General features: G+C 37.2%; 1 protein-coding gene across 1 annotated transcript; it reads right to left on the bottom strand.

The window, feature by feature from the left end:
- Positions 1-655: 655 nt before the first annotated feature.
- Positions 656-8,838, bottom strand: GCK72_011469 (uncharacterized protein; the record flags this gene model as incomplete). Its single annotated transcript, XM_053728474.1, has 9 exons — positions 656-760; positions 862-1,119; positions 2,375-2,477; positions 2,522-2,601; positions 2,660-2,750; positions 3,160-3,226; positions 5,497-6,265; positions 7,514-7,705; positions 8,479-8,838. The coding sequence occupies 9 exons, from the start codon at positions 8,836-8,838 to the stop codon at positions 656-658; spliced, it is 2,025 nt and encodes a 674-aa protein (XP_053588051.1).
- Positions 8,839-16,720: the final 7,882 nt, after the last annotated feature.

Here is a 16,720-nt window from a genome sequence, read left to right as displayed (position 1 = left end):
CGTCTTTAAACCGAGGATTACTGTAGTTTTCGTGGCGGGACTCAATTCGATTCAAATCTAGTCATGATTATACTCATTCGAAGCGTCTCGATGAGCTGAATCGAATTGTGCAAGTTTCGTGGCCGAGTTTTAGGAATCTAGGCCATGAGGAGTGGATTTCTAGGCCAGGGGATGAAAATGTTGACTTTTGTGTGAAAAAACGAATTTTTAGCAGGATATGGCTGATATAGTTTCATTGATACTTGAAATATTTAAAAATTTGCAAAATCTCTGGCAAAAACTACCTAACTCTGTTGTTGGCCTAGAAACCCTAATCACGCGGCCTAGAATTCCAAAACTCGGCCACCAGATGCACACAGTTAGATTCAGCTCATCGAGACGCTTCGAATGAGTATAATCATGACTAGGTTTGAAGTAAATTGAGTCCCGCCACGAAAACTACAGTAACCCATAGGTGATTACTGTAGTTTTCGCGTCGAGACCCAAATCGCTCTAAACCTAGTCATGATTATACTCATTCGAAGCGTCTCGACGAGCTGAATCTAACTGTATGCGTTTGGTGGCCGAGTTATGAGATCCTTGGCCACGAAGGAGAAGTTTCTAGGTGGTGGGACCCAATAAATTGCGGTTTCCCCCAAAAGTGCGCGATTTCGCCCTACCTTTTCGATATCTCATAATTCTCCGATCCATCAATGAGACTTTTGTATCGATGAAGATCTCCAAGTGAGATCAAATGACGGGACAACGATTTGATGGCTGTCTGCAATAGAATTTCAGCATTTTTGGAGATTTTTGAGACTTTTTTCGTGTTTTTCCGCAATTTTTGCGCAAAAATCACTCATTTTTTGTATATTTTCTCACTTTCTGCACTGCTGATTCATATTTCTGACTTCCAATCGGTAGATCCAGACCCTCCTCATCACACAACTCCTCGTCCGTCGGCCATCCACTCGTCCACGTCAAAACGTCATTCATTGCCACGTGGAATTCTGATTCATACGTGGAAATCAATGATTCATAGAAGACAATTCCATTCAAAAGCAACTTTTGAGTCGCCGCACGAATAAGACGGGCGTCTGGGGAGGCGGAGTTCGAGCCAGTACGCAGACATTCGATTGACTGCAAAAAATTGGAAAAATTCAGAAAAAATGACACAAAAATCGAAAAAATCGATGAAAAATTCCGATTTTAGCGAAAAATCACGTTTTCCGAGGAAAAAATCGGTTCAAAACACGGAGTTTTGAATACCGCCGCGATGCAAGTGCGCTCTAGTGGACTTTTATCGATTATTCGTGTTTTTCACGTTTTTAGCAGAAAATCTATGAAAATCCTCCATTTTTATCACGAAATCCCGTTTTCCGAGAAAAAATTCACTAAAAACTCAAGATTTGAAATTCCGCCACAATGCATGCGCGCTCTACTGGACTTTTATCGATTTTTGGTGTTTTTTTTGACGTTATTCGACTGAAAACTTGTCAAAAACTATGAAATATGTTCCTAACACTCAAAATTTTGAATTTAGTCAGATGCAAGTGCGCTCTAATGGATTTTGTTCGATTTTGAGCAAATTGACTGAAAAAAATGGGAAAAATTGATGAAAAACTTCGATTTTAGCGTAAAATCCCCTTTTATGGAGGAAAATTGATCGAAAACTCAAATTTTCGAATTCCGCCACGATGCAAGTGCACTCTACTGGACTTTTATCGATTTCATGCGTTTTTTGACGTTTTTCGGCTAAAAAAGGTGTAAAAATTGATAAACAATGAGGCGAAACTTCGAAAATTTCGAATTTGGCCACAATGCAAGTGCGCTCTACTGCACTTTTATCTTTTTCCATCAACTTTTGCAATCTTTTGAGGTTTTTCTATGGTTTTCGGGACTTTGGACTGTTTTTTCACGGAAAAATCACTCAAAAACTCAAATTCTTGAATTTAGTCACGATGCAAATGCGCTCTACCGGACTTTCATTATTTTCGTACGATTTTGGCGTTTTTTCGAGGTTTTTGACAGTTTTTGACATGAAAATTCGCATTTTATGTCGAAAAATGATGAAAAATTTGTTTAAACCTGGAAAATGTGATTTGAGCCGATTATTCTTAAAATTTTCGACTTTTCAAGATTTTCGTAAAGAAAACCTGATTTTTCATTATTTTTTCGGTTTTTTTGTCAATTTTCCATCTAAAAATCGACTTTTTCCACCGGAAAACGGGCAAAATCGGCTTTTTGTTCAAAAAAATGCAATCGCGCTCCAGCGAACACTTCAATACTAGGCGCGAAATTTGAATTTTAAAGTCTAATTTTTGGATTTTCAGTGATTTTTCATCGATTTTTCGACTTTCCGGGGTAAAAAATCGTGAATTTCAACGAAAATCACCTTATAAAACGCCTGTCTAAACAATTTCTGCTCCAAACCGGCGGTAAACGAGTAGATGACGTCTTGAACGATGAGTTTCGAGTAGATATTCGCCAATTTCATACTAAAATGGGCGGAGTTTCGTCTGAAAATCAATCGATAACTCACCTAAACTCGGAAATCTTCTCCGCCGCTTTCAGATCTCGTTTTTTGACGAGTCCCGACAGTTTTTCCATTTTTTCACCAATCTAAATTGAAAAAAAATCGATTTTTTTCAAAATTTTCTATTTCTTTTTTGGAAAAAACCTCTCTAATTTTTCTCCCCTCATTCCTCTCGATCTCTTCTTGTCGTCGCCGATTCTGCTCGGCTCTCGTCGCCATTTCTGACTGATTTTGACTGAAAATTATCGATTTTTATCAATTTTTATCCAAAAAATCAGCGGAAAAAAGGAAAAAAACACGGAAAAACCGAGAAATCCAGAAATCCCAAGCGGTTAGAGACGAGCATGGTGAATATTATTAGTTTATTATTAATTATTAATCATTTTACACGAAAAAAACTGAAAAAATTTAAAAATTTAAGACAATAGGTGAGATATAGACATATAGAGATGACAGATCAATCAATAAGGCGGGATTACGGTAGGTAGATCAAAAATTATTAAAACACACGGGGAAAGTAGCAATTAAAAGTAATTAAAGGAAAAAAATATTAGTTGAAAAAAAAAATTTCGGAAATTTTTTTTTTAAAAATTATTAAAGGGACATGGGAGAAGTGGGTGAAGGCGTGTTTGATTTTGATCTACCTGCGTTTTTGATGGAATGGACGTTGAGAGTCGTCGGGTTTCGTGTGTTGACGATGGGCTGAGTTTCCTGGAGAAAAATTGGGAATTTTATGTGTTTTTTGGTGTTTTTAGTGTGCAAATCGATTAAAAATCGATTGAAAATAGTTCAAAATCTAAATTTTCAATCCAAAAAGTGTGAAAAATCGGTGAAAAATGACCAAAAATGAACATTTCACGACAGAAATCGCCTTGAAAATCTATAATATTCAAATTTAAATTTCCCTCCAAAAATGAGTGTCCAATGGGGCGCATTTGCATTATTCACAAATTTTGGGGGCAATTTTCAGAATTTTGGCGTTTCCTGTTGATTTTGATCGATTTTTGAAGATTTTCAGTTGAAAACACTGAAAAATCTGAATTTTTTTATCGAGAATTATCGAAAATGTACAAAAATTAGCAAAAAATCGATAAAAAACAACGTTTTTCTGAAAATACAAAAATCGCACAGTTCAAAATTCAAAACTCCCTCCGAAAATAATGTGCGATGGAGCGCATTTGCACAGCTTCTCAAAAATTTATTTTTCAGATTTTCAGAGTTTCAGTCGATTTTGGTCAATTCAGGACGGATTTTCGTGATTTTTTCACTAAATATATCGAAAAAATCGAAAAATTTCATGAAAAATGATTTTTGAAGAGAGGAAACGGTGCATTTTGGCAAGTTTTCAAACAAAAAACTGTAAAATTGCAATTTTTGGAGGAAAGTTCGATTTTTGGGCGATTTTACCGATTTCAGCCAATTTTCTTTGATTTTCACCAATTTTTCTAGTTTTCCCCGTCAAAAATGTCAAAAAAGCGCACGTTTCCGAGGAAATTTCCATATTTGGGCGATTTCAGCAAATTTCAGCCTATTTTTCACTAAATTTCACGGCTAAAATTGGCTGAAATCGCCCAAAACATCAAATTTCCTTGAAAAATTGCGATTTTTACAGTTTTCAGCAGGAAAACCTTTAAAAAATTGGTAAAAATTGATGAATAATCGGCTCGAAAACGCATTTTCCCGAGAAAATTGGACTTTTTGACCAATTTCAGCCAATTTTAGTCAATTTTACCCGATTTCATCCAAAATTTGCCGAGTTTGGCTGATTTTCGATGCAAAAATCAATTTAAACCGATTTCGCCCAAATTTTCACCAATTTTTCTAGTTTTTCCAGCTAAAAACCGTCAAAAATCGCAATTTTCGGAAGAATGTTTGATTTTTGAGCGATTTCAGCCAATGTTTCATCGATTTTCACAAAACTTTCTAGTTTTTCCAGCTAAAAAGTGTAACAAATCAAAATTTTCGTAGTAATTTGATTTTTGACCGATTTCAATCAATTGCAGCCGATTTTTCACTGTTTTTTTTTTTTAGTTTTTCCCGCAAAAACCATCAAAACCGCATTTTTTTGGAGAAACCTGCGAGAATCGATGGAAAATTGACTGAAATCGGCCAAAAGTCGATATTTCCTCTAAAAAATGCGATTTTGACAATTTTCAGCAGGAAAAAACTAGAAACATTGGTAAAAATACATGGAAAATCTACCAAAATCGGGAAATTAGCCGATTTTTTCCATCGATTTTCACTAATTTTTCTTGTTTTCCTGCTAAAAATAGTCAAAATCACATTTTTTCGAAAATTCTGCTAAAATAGATGGAAATAGCAATAAAAAATCGGCTAAATGTGAATGAAATCGGCCAAAAAATCAAAATTCATCGAACAATGCGATTTTAGGGCGATTTCCACCAATTTTCAGCAATTTTACCCGATTTCAGCCTAAATTTGCCGAGTTTAGCTGATTTTCCATCAATTTTTCTAATTTTTTCCCGCTAAAAACCGTCAAAAAATCGCAATTTTCAACATCAAATTGTGCAAAAATGGCGAAAATCAGTTGGTTTTGGGCAATAATCAATTTCAGATGGCGGAATTCGAAATTCCGGGTTTCCGTCCGATTTTCCATCGGAAAACAACATTTTTGGGTAAAAATGACGATTTTCATCAATTTTCAACCAAGTTTTCCAGTTTTTCCAGCAAAAAACCGTCAAAAAAACGCAATTTTTGGAAGAATGTTCGATTTTTGAGCGATTTCAGCCAATTTTCTACCGATTTTCATAAAACTTTCTAGTTTTTCCAGCCAAAAAGTTTAAAAAATCATCAAAATTTTCGTAGTAATTTGATTTTTGACCGATTTCAGCCGATTTTGTCTGATTTTCCACTGTTTTTTCGGCCTAAAATTAAAATTTATCGAAAAAATGGGATTTTTGGGCGATTTCATCCAATTTTCCCCTTGAAAATCCCAAAATTTCAGCCGTATTTAAACTCACTAGCGGTCCCCTCAACCGCCACACTCTGTACATTCTCTCTGGGTACAATCGTAATTCGTCCGGCGAGTCGCCCACTCGTCATATGACTCTCCAAACTGTATTCCGTCGTTTCGTCGTCTCGGTCGTCGTGTTCGCCACGGTATTTTCGCGGCTCTTTTTGCTCTTTTCTCTGTTTTGGGACGCCGTGATGATGATTCTCATCGTTGGCGGCTCCTCCTCGTGACGTCTTCTGATGATTCTGTGGATATCCACGTGGCACGTATACATTCCCAGATCGTGTAGACGTCGGCGTCCGTTCTCCGGAACGAATAGGCTCCGCCTCCTCCTCCGCCGGTTCCTCGGCTATCGACCCACCGAACGACGACTCGCGGTCGCTCTCATCGTAACGAGCGGTGCCACGACCACGACGTCGTCGTGGCGGATTCTGGAGCTTCGCCGCCGCCGCCGCTTCCTCCATCTCTCTCTGCATTGCAAACTCCTCCTCCACCTCTTTACTCCAATCCATCGATGCGAAATTCTGCAAATTCTGGCACATTTCCTCGAAACTGAACGCTTCGCCGAGCGAATTCATCGAGTAATTCGAGGAGGCACCACATTGAGAGGCGGAGTCTAGTGAAGTATCGATATGAAGAGGTTGAGATGTGGTCGCTGGTGGCATTTCGGATTGTGTCGAATTGATTGAATCGTTGCGTTGACGACGAGAACCTTGGGGACGACGGGCGATTGCACCGTCGCCACGCATTGAGGCACGCTCGTTGAAACCACGGAACTGTAAAAGGAAATAGGTGATGTCGGCTCAAAAACCGATTCAAAACCCTAAAAAATGAGTGAAATCGCGAATTTTTGACGAAAAATGAGTAAAATTCACAAAAAATGTTGATTTTAGAGGTTTTGGAGCGAAATTTAGTGATTTTTCGGCTCAAAAACCGACTCAAAACTCATAAAAATGAGTAAAAATCGCGAATTTTTAACAAAACAAACCGCCAAAACTCACAGTTTTTGGACTGTAAAGCAAGATAATTTGTGATTTCCGGCTCAAAAACCACGATTTTAAATCAGAACTCATCTAAAATGAACAAAATTTTCGATGTTTAGCCTATTTTAGCCGATTTTCAATCGATTTCTATATATTTTTCTAGTTTTTCCTGCGGAAAACCGTCAAAAGTCGCAATTCTTGGAAGAAAAAACTATTTTGTGCAATTTCTTTCGAGGAAATTGGGTTTTGGAGCAAAAGATAGTGATTTTTCGCCTCAAAAATCTCAAAAGTTGGTGAAATACCTGATTTTGACGATTTTTGTCAAAAATTCGGGATTTGTTTATGATTTTATTTATCTGAAACTCGGTTTTCGTTGAAAAACTATCAAAATTAGTTGAAAATCGCAAAAATTACAGTTTTCCAAGCGACAAATGACAAAAAATTTGAGTCCACTATGCATTTTTGACGCCGCTGGCCTAGAAATCCAAAACTCGGCCACCAAACCCACATTTTCAGAATCAGTGCGTCGAGACGCTTCGAATGAGTATAATCATGCCTAGAATCGGAGCACATTGGGTCTCGACGCGAAAAGTACAGTAACCCAGATCCTGACTACGGTAGTTTTCGTGGTGAGATCCGATTTGCTCCAAACCTAGCCATAATTATACTCATTCGAAGCGTCTCGGTGAGCTGATTCTGAAAATGCGGGTTTGGTGGCCGAGTTTTGGATTTCTAGGCCAGCGGCGTCAAAAATTCAAATTTTCGTCATTTTTCGATTGGTAAACCTGAATGTTTTGCGATTTTCATCAAATTTTGATGGTTTTGAACCACAACTGGGTTTTAAGTAACCAAAATCAGCTTCACAGGGCGAAAAATGTGATTTTTGACGATTTTATGTCAAAATTTCGTCATTTTTCTGGGGAAAGTCCCCTTTTTCTGCCATTTTTCTTCATTCCCACCGTCTTTTTCCACTTAAATCAATTAATTACCCAATTAACACCTCTCTCACATCAAATCCATTAAGAAAACCGGATAACCTACATAATTCCCCCCTCCGCCGCCGCCAGAATTTCGTTCGAACGGTTGTCTCTGTTGAAAGTGACTCGGATTCTGATGATTCTGATGATTCTGATGAGAATTCTGGAATCTTCCATTCCGATGATTCCGCTGATTCCCATTATACTCCATATAGCCGCCTTGTTGTCGAGTGTCATATAGCGATTGTGTCGAGTTCTGGAATAATTTTGGATTTCGGGGTGGAAAATCGTTGGAAATTCGTATATTGAGGTGGAAAACCATCCAAAACTATAGAAAAACCCCGAAAAAAACACTAAAATCGATCAAAATTGATGAAAGTTCAATAGAGCGCAGTTGCATCGTGACTAAATTTAAAATGTAGAGTTTTCGACGTTTTTTCCATCGATTTTGACTCATGTTTAACCGGAAAACCACTATTTTTTTAGATTTTGGCAATAAAAGTCCAGTAGAGCGCGCTTGCATCGCACGGGGGTTCAAAACTCCCGGTTTCGGACCGAATTTTCCTCGGAAAATGCGATTTTTGGGTCAAAATTGATGATTTTCATCGATTTCACCGGTTTTTCGGTCATTTTTTCCTGAATTTTCTCCACAAAACTGACATAAATTCTCGATTTTGAGCTCAAAAATGCTGAAATTTTGGGAATTTGGTCAGTTTTCAGCCGATTTTCGCATTTTTTTTCACAAAAAAATAATAACAAATTGAATTTCCGATCGATTCTTAGGTTTTAATCAGGAAAATCTGCCTGAAACTGGATTTCCATCTCAAAAACCATTAAAAATCTCGAAAAAAGCAGCAAAATTGCTCAAAATCGATAAAAGTCCAGTAGAGCGCACATGCATCATAGCGGAATTCAAAACTCCGGGTTTCGGACCGATTTTTCCTCGGAAAATGCGATTTTTGGGTCAAAATTGACGATTTTTCACAATTTGGACCATTTTTTCCAGGATTTTCTCTCTAAAACTCGTACATAATTCGAGTGTCCTCCTCCCCCATCCGTTCTCCTCTCGAATCTCTGTCGTCCGGCCGCCCGTTCATTCATCGCCATCGCATCTGGTGTCGTACTTCCCGATCCACCACGTGACGTCACACTATCCGTATCATTACTTCGTCTTCTGGATGCTCCAGATGACGTGACGATGACTCCAGAAGACGTCAATTTCTCCGGTCGTGGTGGCAATCTTTCGTCGTTCGTCGTCGTCGTTGAGCCGCCGCCTGCCGTCAGATTCTTCGTACTTCCGCCTTGTCGAAGTGCTCCGGGACGATAAATCTGAATCTCGGGGCGTGGCTTCCGAGGCGCCCGTGTGGCGTCTGTCGTGTCTCCGTTCATGGCGGGCTGAAAATAAGGGAAATTTAGATATTTTATTTGAAAACAACGACTAAAACACGATATTTACGCTTTAAATCATCAAAAACCCATCAAAATCGATAAAAGTCCAGTAGAGCGCACTTGCATTGTGACTAAATTCAAGAATTTCGAGTTTTCGGCTCATTTTCCATCAATTTTGACACATTTCCGGCGGAAAAAAGTGAAAAAAAAACACAGAAATCGATAAAAGTCCAGTAGAGCGCACTTGCATCGTGTTGGAATTCAAAATTCTCGGTTTTCGACCGATTTTCCCACAGAAAACGGGATTTTGCCCTAAAAATCTGATTTTTTCATCAATTTCAGCGGTTTTTGGACCATTTTTTATGAATTTAGGTTGAAATAAACGGATTTTGAGCGGGTTTTTGCTATATTTGTGTAGGAAAATGACTGGAAATAAAAAAAATCGCTGAAAATCACGAAATTTGGAAAATTAGCGATTAATCACTGATTTTAGGCTGCTATCTGTGATTTTTGAGTCGCAAAATGAGAAAATCGGAAATTGTGGCTTTGGAAACCTTGAAAACACCGGAAATCCGACTGAAATCGGTGAAAAATGGAGTTTTTCAGCAAAAAATTTAAAAATCCCGAAATCGAGAAAACTAGAATTCAAATCTCCCTCCGAAAAAAGTTATCAATGGAGCGCGTTTGCATAGTTTCTCAAAAATTAATTTTTCAGATTTTCAGAGTTTTCAGTCGATTTTGATCAATTCTGGACGGATTTTCATGATTTTTTCACTGAAAATATAGAGAAAATATCAAAAAATTGTTCAAAAATGGGTTTTCAGTGGAAAAAAATATTAAAATTGGTGGAAAATGAAATTGTTGAGATCTCATTGGTTCATAAGCAATTTCTTCTCATTTTCAGAGTTGTTTACTATTAAAACTAATAAAAAAATATATAAATTTCGACAAAAATGCAGTTTTTCACTTAATTTTCGAGAAAAATCGAGAAAAAATCCGATTTTTTTTTTAAATTTCGCAAAAAATTTTTTTTTTTTAAATTTTTTAAATCGGATTTTCGATAAGTAAAAGGGATTATAGGAACATGAATAGTCAATAAAATGATCGCATAGCTGCAAAAATACTATAAAATGACTACTTTACATCCTTTCTACGGTGATGACCAACGCGTCGGTCAGATGGGAAAAGTGGGCGTGGCCTAGTGACCTTTGAAATTATGGCAGTTTTATGGGTGGTCGGTCGGATTAATAGTGGAAAGATGACAATGTGAAGAAAAAAATTGACTAGAAAATCGATAAAATTTTGAAAAAAGGCAAAACTTATTTACGATGAGCTACCGTTATCTGATTTGAAAATGGGAGTTTTTCGAGAAAAATTTTAGAAAAAATCGATCATTTTTTGATCTACAATGGTTAACGGTGGTAGATCATAAAATAAAATTTGAAAAAAAAATCAGTTTTCATAGATTTTTATCGATTTTACAGAAAACGATATTCAAAGTCGCAACCAGACTAATTTTCCTGGCTAGAACTCCTTAAACCCAACATTTTGAGTCTAAAATTAACATTCTCCGACAAAAACTAAAAAATTTACAGATTTTCGAAACTTTTCGAAAATCTGAAATTCACAAAATGTGCTGCAACTCAGCCAGTTTTAGTGGAAAACTGAAATTTTCTGAATTTTCGGATTCAGCTCGTCGAGACGCTTCGAATGAGTATAATCATGACTAGTTTTGAAGCACTTTGGGTCTCACCACGAAAACGATCCAAGGATTACTGTAGTTTTCGCGTCGAGACCCGATTTGCTCCAAACCTACCCAAGATTATACTCATTCGAAGCGTCTTGACGCCCTAATTTCAAAAATACAGTATTCAGAACATTTGGAGCAAATCTGACAGGGTTACGGTAGTTTTAGTCAAACACTCATCACCAAAATTCGACATTTTCAGAATATAGGCATGATTATACTCAAATGAAAGCTAGAAACACGCTGAATCTGAATATCTAGGTTAAACCGACCACAGAGCGAAATGGAGAGGGTTACGGTAGTTTCAGAATTTTCAGATTTTCAAAAAGTTTCGAAAATCTGTAACTTTTTGAGTTTTTGTCGGAGAATATTGGTTTTTGGCTTAAAATGCGGAGGATATCCGGGACTTTCGAAAAAAAAGAAAATTGTTACTAAAAATTTGTTGAAATCAAATCTAGAAACTTCCCCTCACTGTTCTCATTGTGTACTTTGTGGTATGTCTCTCTCTCTGTATTTGATGGGTGGCCTAATCAAACATTCACTCGTTTCCGAAACATTTAGCTTAACAGGGTAAAGGGGGGACGGACGGACTGATAAGAAGAAGACACAAAAGACAAATTTCGAAACTGTGTTTGCCCATGAGGAGGCTCGTAAATCGGAACAACGAGGAGTGGGTAGTATAATAGAGATATAAAACGTTACATAAAACACCGTTTTTTGGAGAGTGGTAGGAAACAATGGAAATATCCGACAAAAATGAGGTCAAAAGGTTGAAAATTGCGAATTTTTGCCTAAAAATGACTTTAACCCGCCATACTTTACATTTAGAGCCTAAAACCAATATTCTCCGACAAAAACTCAAAAAGTTACAGATTTTCGAAACTTTTTGAACATCTGAAAATTCTGAAACTACCGTAACCCACTGCATATTGCTCTGAGGTCGGTTTAACCTAGATATTCAGAATCAGCGTGTTTCTAGCTTTCATTTGAGTATAATCATGCGTATATTCTGAAAATTTCGAATTTTGGTGTTGAGTGTCCGACTATAACTACCGTAACCATGTCAGATTTGCTCCAAATGTTCTGAATACTGTATTTTTGGAATTAGGGCGTCAAGACGCTTCGAATGAGTATAATCATGACTAGATTTGGAGCAAATTGGGTCCCACCACGAAAACTACAGTACTCCACTCCAGGAGTACTGTAGTTTTCGTGGTGAGACCCAAAGTGCTCCAAATCTAGTCATGATTATATTCATTCGAAGCGTCTCGGTGAGCTGAGTCCGAATTTGTTTTAATGGCGCACATGGCATGGCCTAGAATCCCGAAATTTGGGAAATTCGGTCACCAAACGGGTTTTAAGGGAAAAATAAGCGAAAATAGGCGGTTTTCGAGTGGAAAAATGGGATTTTCATGACGAAAAACGTGAAAAGTGGCAAAACTACCAAAAAATCACGGAAATTATCGCTAAGAAACCTGATTTTCGAAAATTTCGGCATTGTCCCAAGTCAAAAATTAGACAAAAATAGCATTCAGGCTCAAGAAACCCAAAAAAAACCAAATTTTCATGGTGGAAACGATAGAAAATCGATATATACAAACAAATATCTGAGAAAAACTGCAAAAAATCGCCAAAAATTGAGTTTCAGGGGTTTTGGCACGGTGCCAATTCGAAAAAATGCGATTTTTACATAAAAACCCCGAATTTTTCAGGTTTTCGGTACCTTTGCAGAGTGCAAGGAGCAAAAAAAACAAGGTATAACTCGATTTTGACACTTTCCGATGATTTTGGCACAGTGCCAAGTGGTTTGAATGTCAAAAAACCAGTTCAAATTGAGATTTTATGAAGAAAAACCGTTAAAAATTTTAGAATTCAGTGTAAACTAGCTAGAAACATGACTTTTCAGGTTTTTGGCACAGTGCCAAGGTTTAAAAAACCCTAAAAAAACGGATTTTCTCGCTATAAACGATCGAAAATTGACATTTTCAGACAAAAATCGAGTTTGCCGCGTTTTGGCACCATGCTAAGGTGAAAAATCGTTGAAAAAATGTGATTTTTACACGAAAAACGGTCAAAAACCCAAAATTTTCAGTTTTTTGGTAGCAAAAATCCACTTTTGCCACATTCCGATGGTTTTGGCACAGTGCCGATTTTTTCTCGAAAAAACTGGTAAAATCGTAAAATTCCTTGCGTTTCAGGTTTTTGGCACAGTGCCAACTTGCCTAACTGTGAAAATTGCGATTTTACGGGAAAAAACTCACTTTTTGGGTTTTTCCGCACCAAAAACTGAGTAAAAATCACTTTTTGCCACTTTCCGATGGTTTTGGCACAATGCCAATGCGAAAAAATGGAAAACATGTGATTTTTACTGGAAAAAACTCAAAATTCAGAGTTTTTCAGGTTTTTGGCACTGTGCCAAGTTCGGAAAATCATTTGGCACCGTGCCAGCATTTCCATGCGCCTTTAAAACACACCTAAACCAATATGTAGTGTCTATTTTCGTGTCGAGACCCGTGTTTTTAATCACTGATCATTGATATTTAATAATGATATTATTATTATTTCTAAAAAAAAATTGATAGTGAAAAGAAGAAAGAAAAGAAGTCTTCTAGTATAAACACGTGCAGTTGTAACAATTGAAAACGAGAGAGTGTGTGGAGTGAAGAGAGTCGACAGAGAAACAGAGAAAAAGAGAGCGAGAGAGAGAGAGGAGACGCAGAGAGAAGGGCGGTTTTGGGAAAGGGGGGAGGAGGACGCAATTTTGCGTCATGGTGTGTTGCGGACATTGAAAAATGACTAAAAATCGCTGAAAATCATGAATTTGGTGTATTTTCCCTCAGAAAATGAGATTTTTCACTAAAAGTCCCATAGAGCGCACTTGCATCGTGTTGGAATTCAAAATTCTGGGTTTTTGGTGTATTTTCGATAAATTTCTTATCGGAAAACAGGATTTTACCCGAAAAATCGGAATTTTTCATCGATTTCAGCGGTTTTTAACCAGTTTTTATCGCTTTTTGGCTAATTCTCGATTTTAAGCTCAAAAAATGCTGAAATTTAGGGATTTACGCTACAAATTCGGGTTTTAGACCAGAAAAAACCAAAAAAAATCGGTTTTGAGCGGTTTTTTTGTTATATTTGAGTAGAAAAATGACTGAAAATAAGAGGGAATCGCTGAAAATCACGAAATTTGAAAAATTAGCGATTAATTGCTGATTTTGGGCTGTTATAAGTGATTTTTGGGTGGCAAAATGAGAAAAATCGGAAATTTTGACGTCGGAAATCTAGAAAACACCGGAAATCCGACTAAAATCGGTGAAAAATAGAGTTTTTCAGCAAAAAAAAAAATCACGAAATCGATAAAACTGAAATTCAAATCTCCCTCCGAAAAAAAGTTATCAATGGAGCGCATTTGCATAGTTTCTCAAAAATTAAATTTTCAGATTTTCAGAGTTTTCAGTCGATTTTGGTCAATTCTGGACGGATTTCCGAGATTTTTTCACTGAGAATATGGAAAAAATATCGAAAAATTGTTTAGAACTGGGTTTTCAGTAGAAAAAATCATTCAAATGTATAAAAAACAATCGAAAACGCGTTTCCAGCTGTTTTCATCGTTTTTTCAGCGTTGTTCACCATTACGAATAAATATAAATCGAAAAATTTCAGGAAAAATGGGTTTTGAACACGAGAACTAGTGAATTTTAGCTAGTTTTAAAGAAAAAAATGTCAAAAATCGAAATTTTTGAGGAATGATCTATTATTTGACGATTTCAGCCGATTTTTTTATTTTCTCCTGCTAAAAACTGTCAAATTAATAAAGAAAGTGGTTAAAGTTTTAAGCAACATGTTGTAATACATACTACAAAAATGATGATAATAATCACTTGAAAATCGAAATAAAATAAAATGAGCCTCAAATTTTAAGGTAATTTGGTAGACGGAAATGACTCGGAGCATTCGAGAGAAACCAAAATTAACATGGAATTGTAGATCACAACTAAGACTTTATTTTTGTAGTAAAACGTTTTTCATTTGGAAGTGATTGAAAAAGTTATGCGCCTTTAAAGTACGGTAGGTCAGTCTCTTGTGGAGAGCTACGGTACTTCAAAGGCGCATAACTTTTTTCGGAGGGATCCAATCGAAAAACGGTCAACTACAAAAATGTAGTCCAAGTTTCAGACAAAAACATGGGAAAAATATAATCATGTCTAGAAAAGTGTAAAAAAGCCTTCACGGTGAACTAAGGTCAACTCTGATATTTTCATAGAATAAAATTTGTGTGTCTGTGAGTTCATTTTTATATCGAAAGAGTTTTTTGATTCGGCCGAAAACCCCTGCGGCGTGGAACATTTCTAGAAATGTTTTCGTCGTTTCTACCATTTCTTGTAGTTTTTCTATCAATTTTTGTCGTTTTCTTTCAAATTCATTGAAAGAAAACAACAAAACTGGAATCAGCTAGGTCACATCTTATATCTCCTGACTGACTCGACGGTCTTTTCTAGTTATCATACTTGCAAACCGGGCCAGCCCGTTACTCGATTCAAACTCAATATTATGAGCTGAAAAATATACCAAACTGTAGATCTCGAGGAGTTCTATCTCCGTGATTTGCTACGGGTCGGATGGCTATTCATTATTTTGCCGCGGGCCGGGCTAGAAAGGCTTTTTGGGCCATTTTCGCGTTTTTTGGCACTTTTTCTCTGCCCGCGGCTCATTAACAAATAGCCATCCGGCCTGTAGTTGGACTTGGACATAGTACTCGTCGGGATCTACATTTTGGTATATTTTTCAGCTCATAATATTCAGTTTGAAGCGAGTGCCGGCCCGGTTTGCAAGTATGCTAGTTATTAGACTTTTAATAACCAATTTTCGAATTCTCATCATTCAAACAGGTGCTCTTGTTAGAATGATTGATGTGAACGTTATCTAGCTGAATCCAAATATATAAAAAATTTTGCATCAGATTACATTTTCCGACATCGAAAACGGGAAATCCAGCTGAAATGACACCGAAAAACTCAGTTTTTTCGGCGTCTTTTGGAAGACAGATTTAGCATAGTCGGTTGTATTCCCGGTGCTGTGTAACCAATTTTCGAATTCTCATCATTCAAACAGGTGCTCTTGTTAGAATGATTGATGTGAACGTTATCTAGTTATTGTTTTTCACTCAAAATGACAGGTCTTTGTGTTGTTAGAGTGTTTGATGTACTACTGACCGTTTACACTCTTCCTTCAGTGTCAGCCGTTTACACTCTTAATGATGTGAAAAAGGTTCAGGACTATTGTTTTGAAAATTAAATGACTGTTCGACTATCTAGGGAAGGATCATTGGAGCAAGTTGGGTCTCGACACGAAAACTACAGTAATCCGGTGTTTCTTGACTCAGAAGCTTCGAGCGGGCGTGGCTTGTGAATCTTTGAGAAAAAAAATAATTTGAACGGTTTTTCTCTTGTTGATTTTTTGAGGGGGTTACGGTAGATTTTTGTCGATCAAAATAGTTTGTCACCGTAGGATATGTCCTGATGAAGTACAATGTAAGGAGCAGAGTTGCGCGGAAGTGATTTTTTCTAAAACGCAAGTCGGAATTAAACTTTTGAAAACGGAAGTCGGAAGTTGGAAGTCGAAAGTCGGAAGTCGGAAGTAGATTTTTTCGCAAAGATTCAAAAACTCCTAGAAAAAGTTCATAAAATTTGCGAAAATCAGTGAAAAATTAGTTTTTGGCTGAAGAAAAGCCTATTTTCTGTCCTATTTGACTATTTTTCAGTGTATTTCTGCGAAATGTACTTTTCGGAAATTCCACAATCAGTCGGAAGTCGGAAGTGAAAAACAGCCCGGAAGTCGCAAGTCGCAAGTCGGAATTCAGCGCAACTCTGGTAAGGAGGGATCCCACAGGGTCATATTTTGTCCATCTGAATTCAAATTATTATCCCGCCCCGCGAAACCGGAAGTCCGATGAAGCGCGTTTGCTTACGACTTGGCACGTTGCCAATGGAGTCGCAGCTCAGCATAATGCGGGCCCTTATAACACGGACGAGACGATAGGGAGTCAAATATTTCGAACGGAGCTGATCTTTTCTCCAGTTTTCTCGCTATTTTCGATAAAACTTCGCACAAAAAAATAATGGAGAACCTGTCGAT

The sequence above is a fragment of the Caenorhabditis remanei genome, chromosome III (assembly GCF_010183535.1).
Source record: "Caenorhabditis remanei strain PX506 chromosome III, whole genome shotgun sequence".
NCBI lineage: Eukaryota > Metazoa > Nematoda > Chromadorea > Rhabditida > Rhabditidae > Caenorhabditis > Caenorhabditis remanei.
This window is presented reverse-complemented; position numbering and strand designations above follow the sequence as displayed.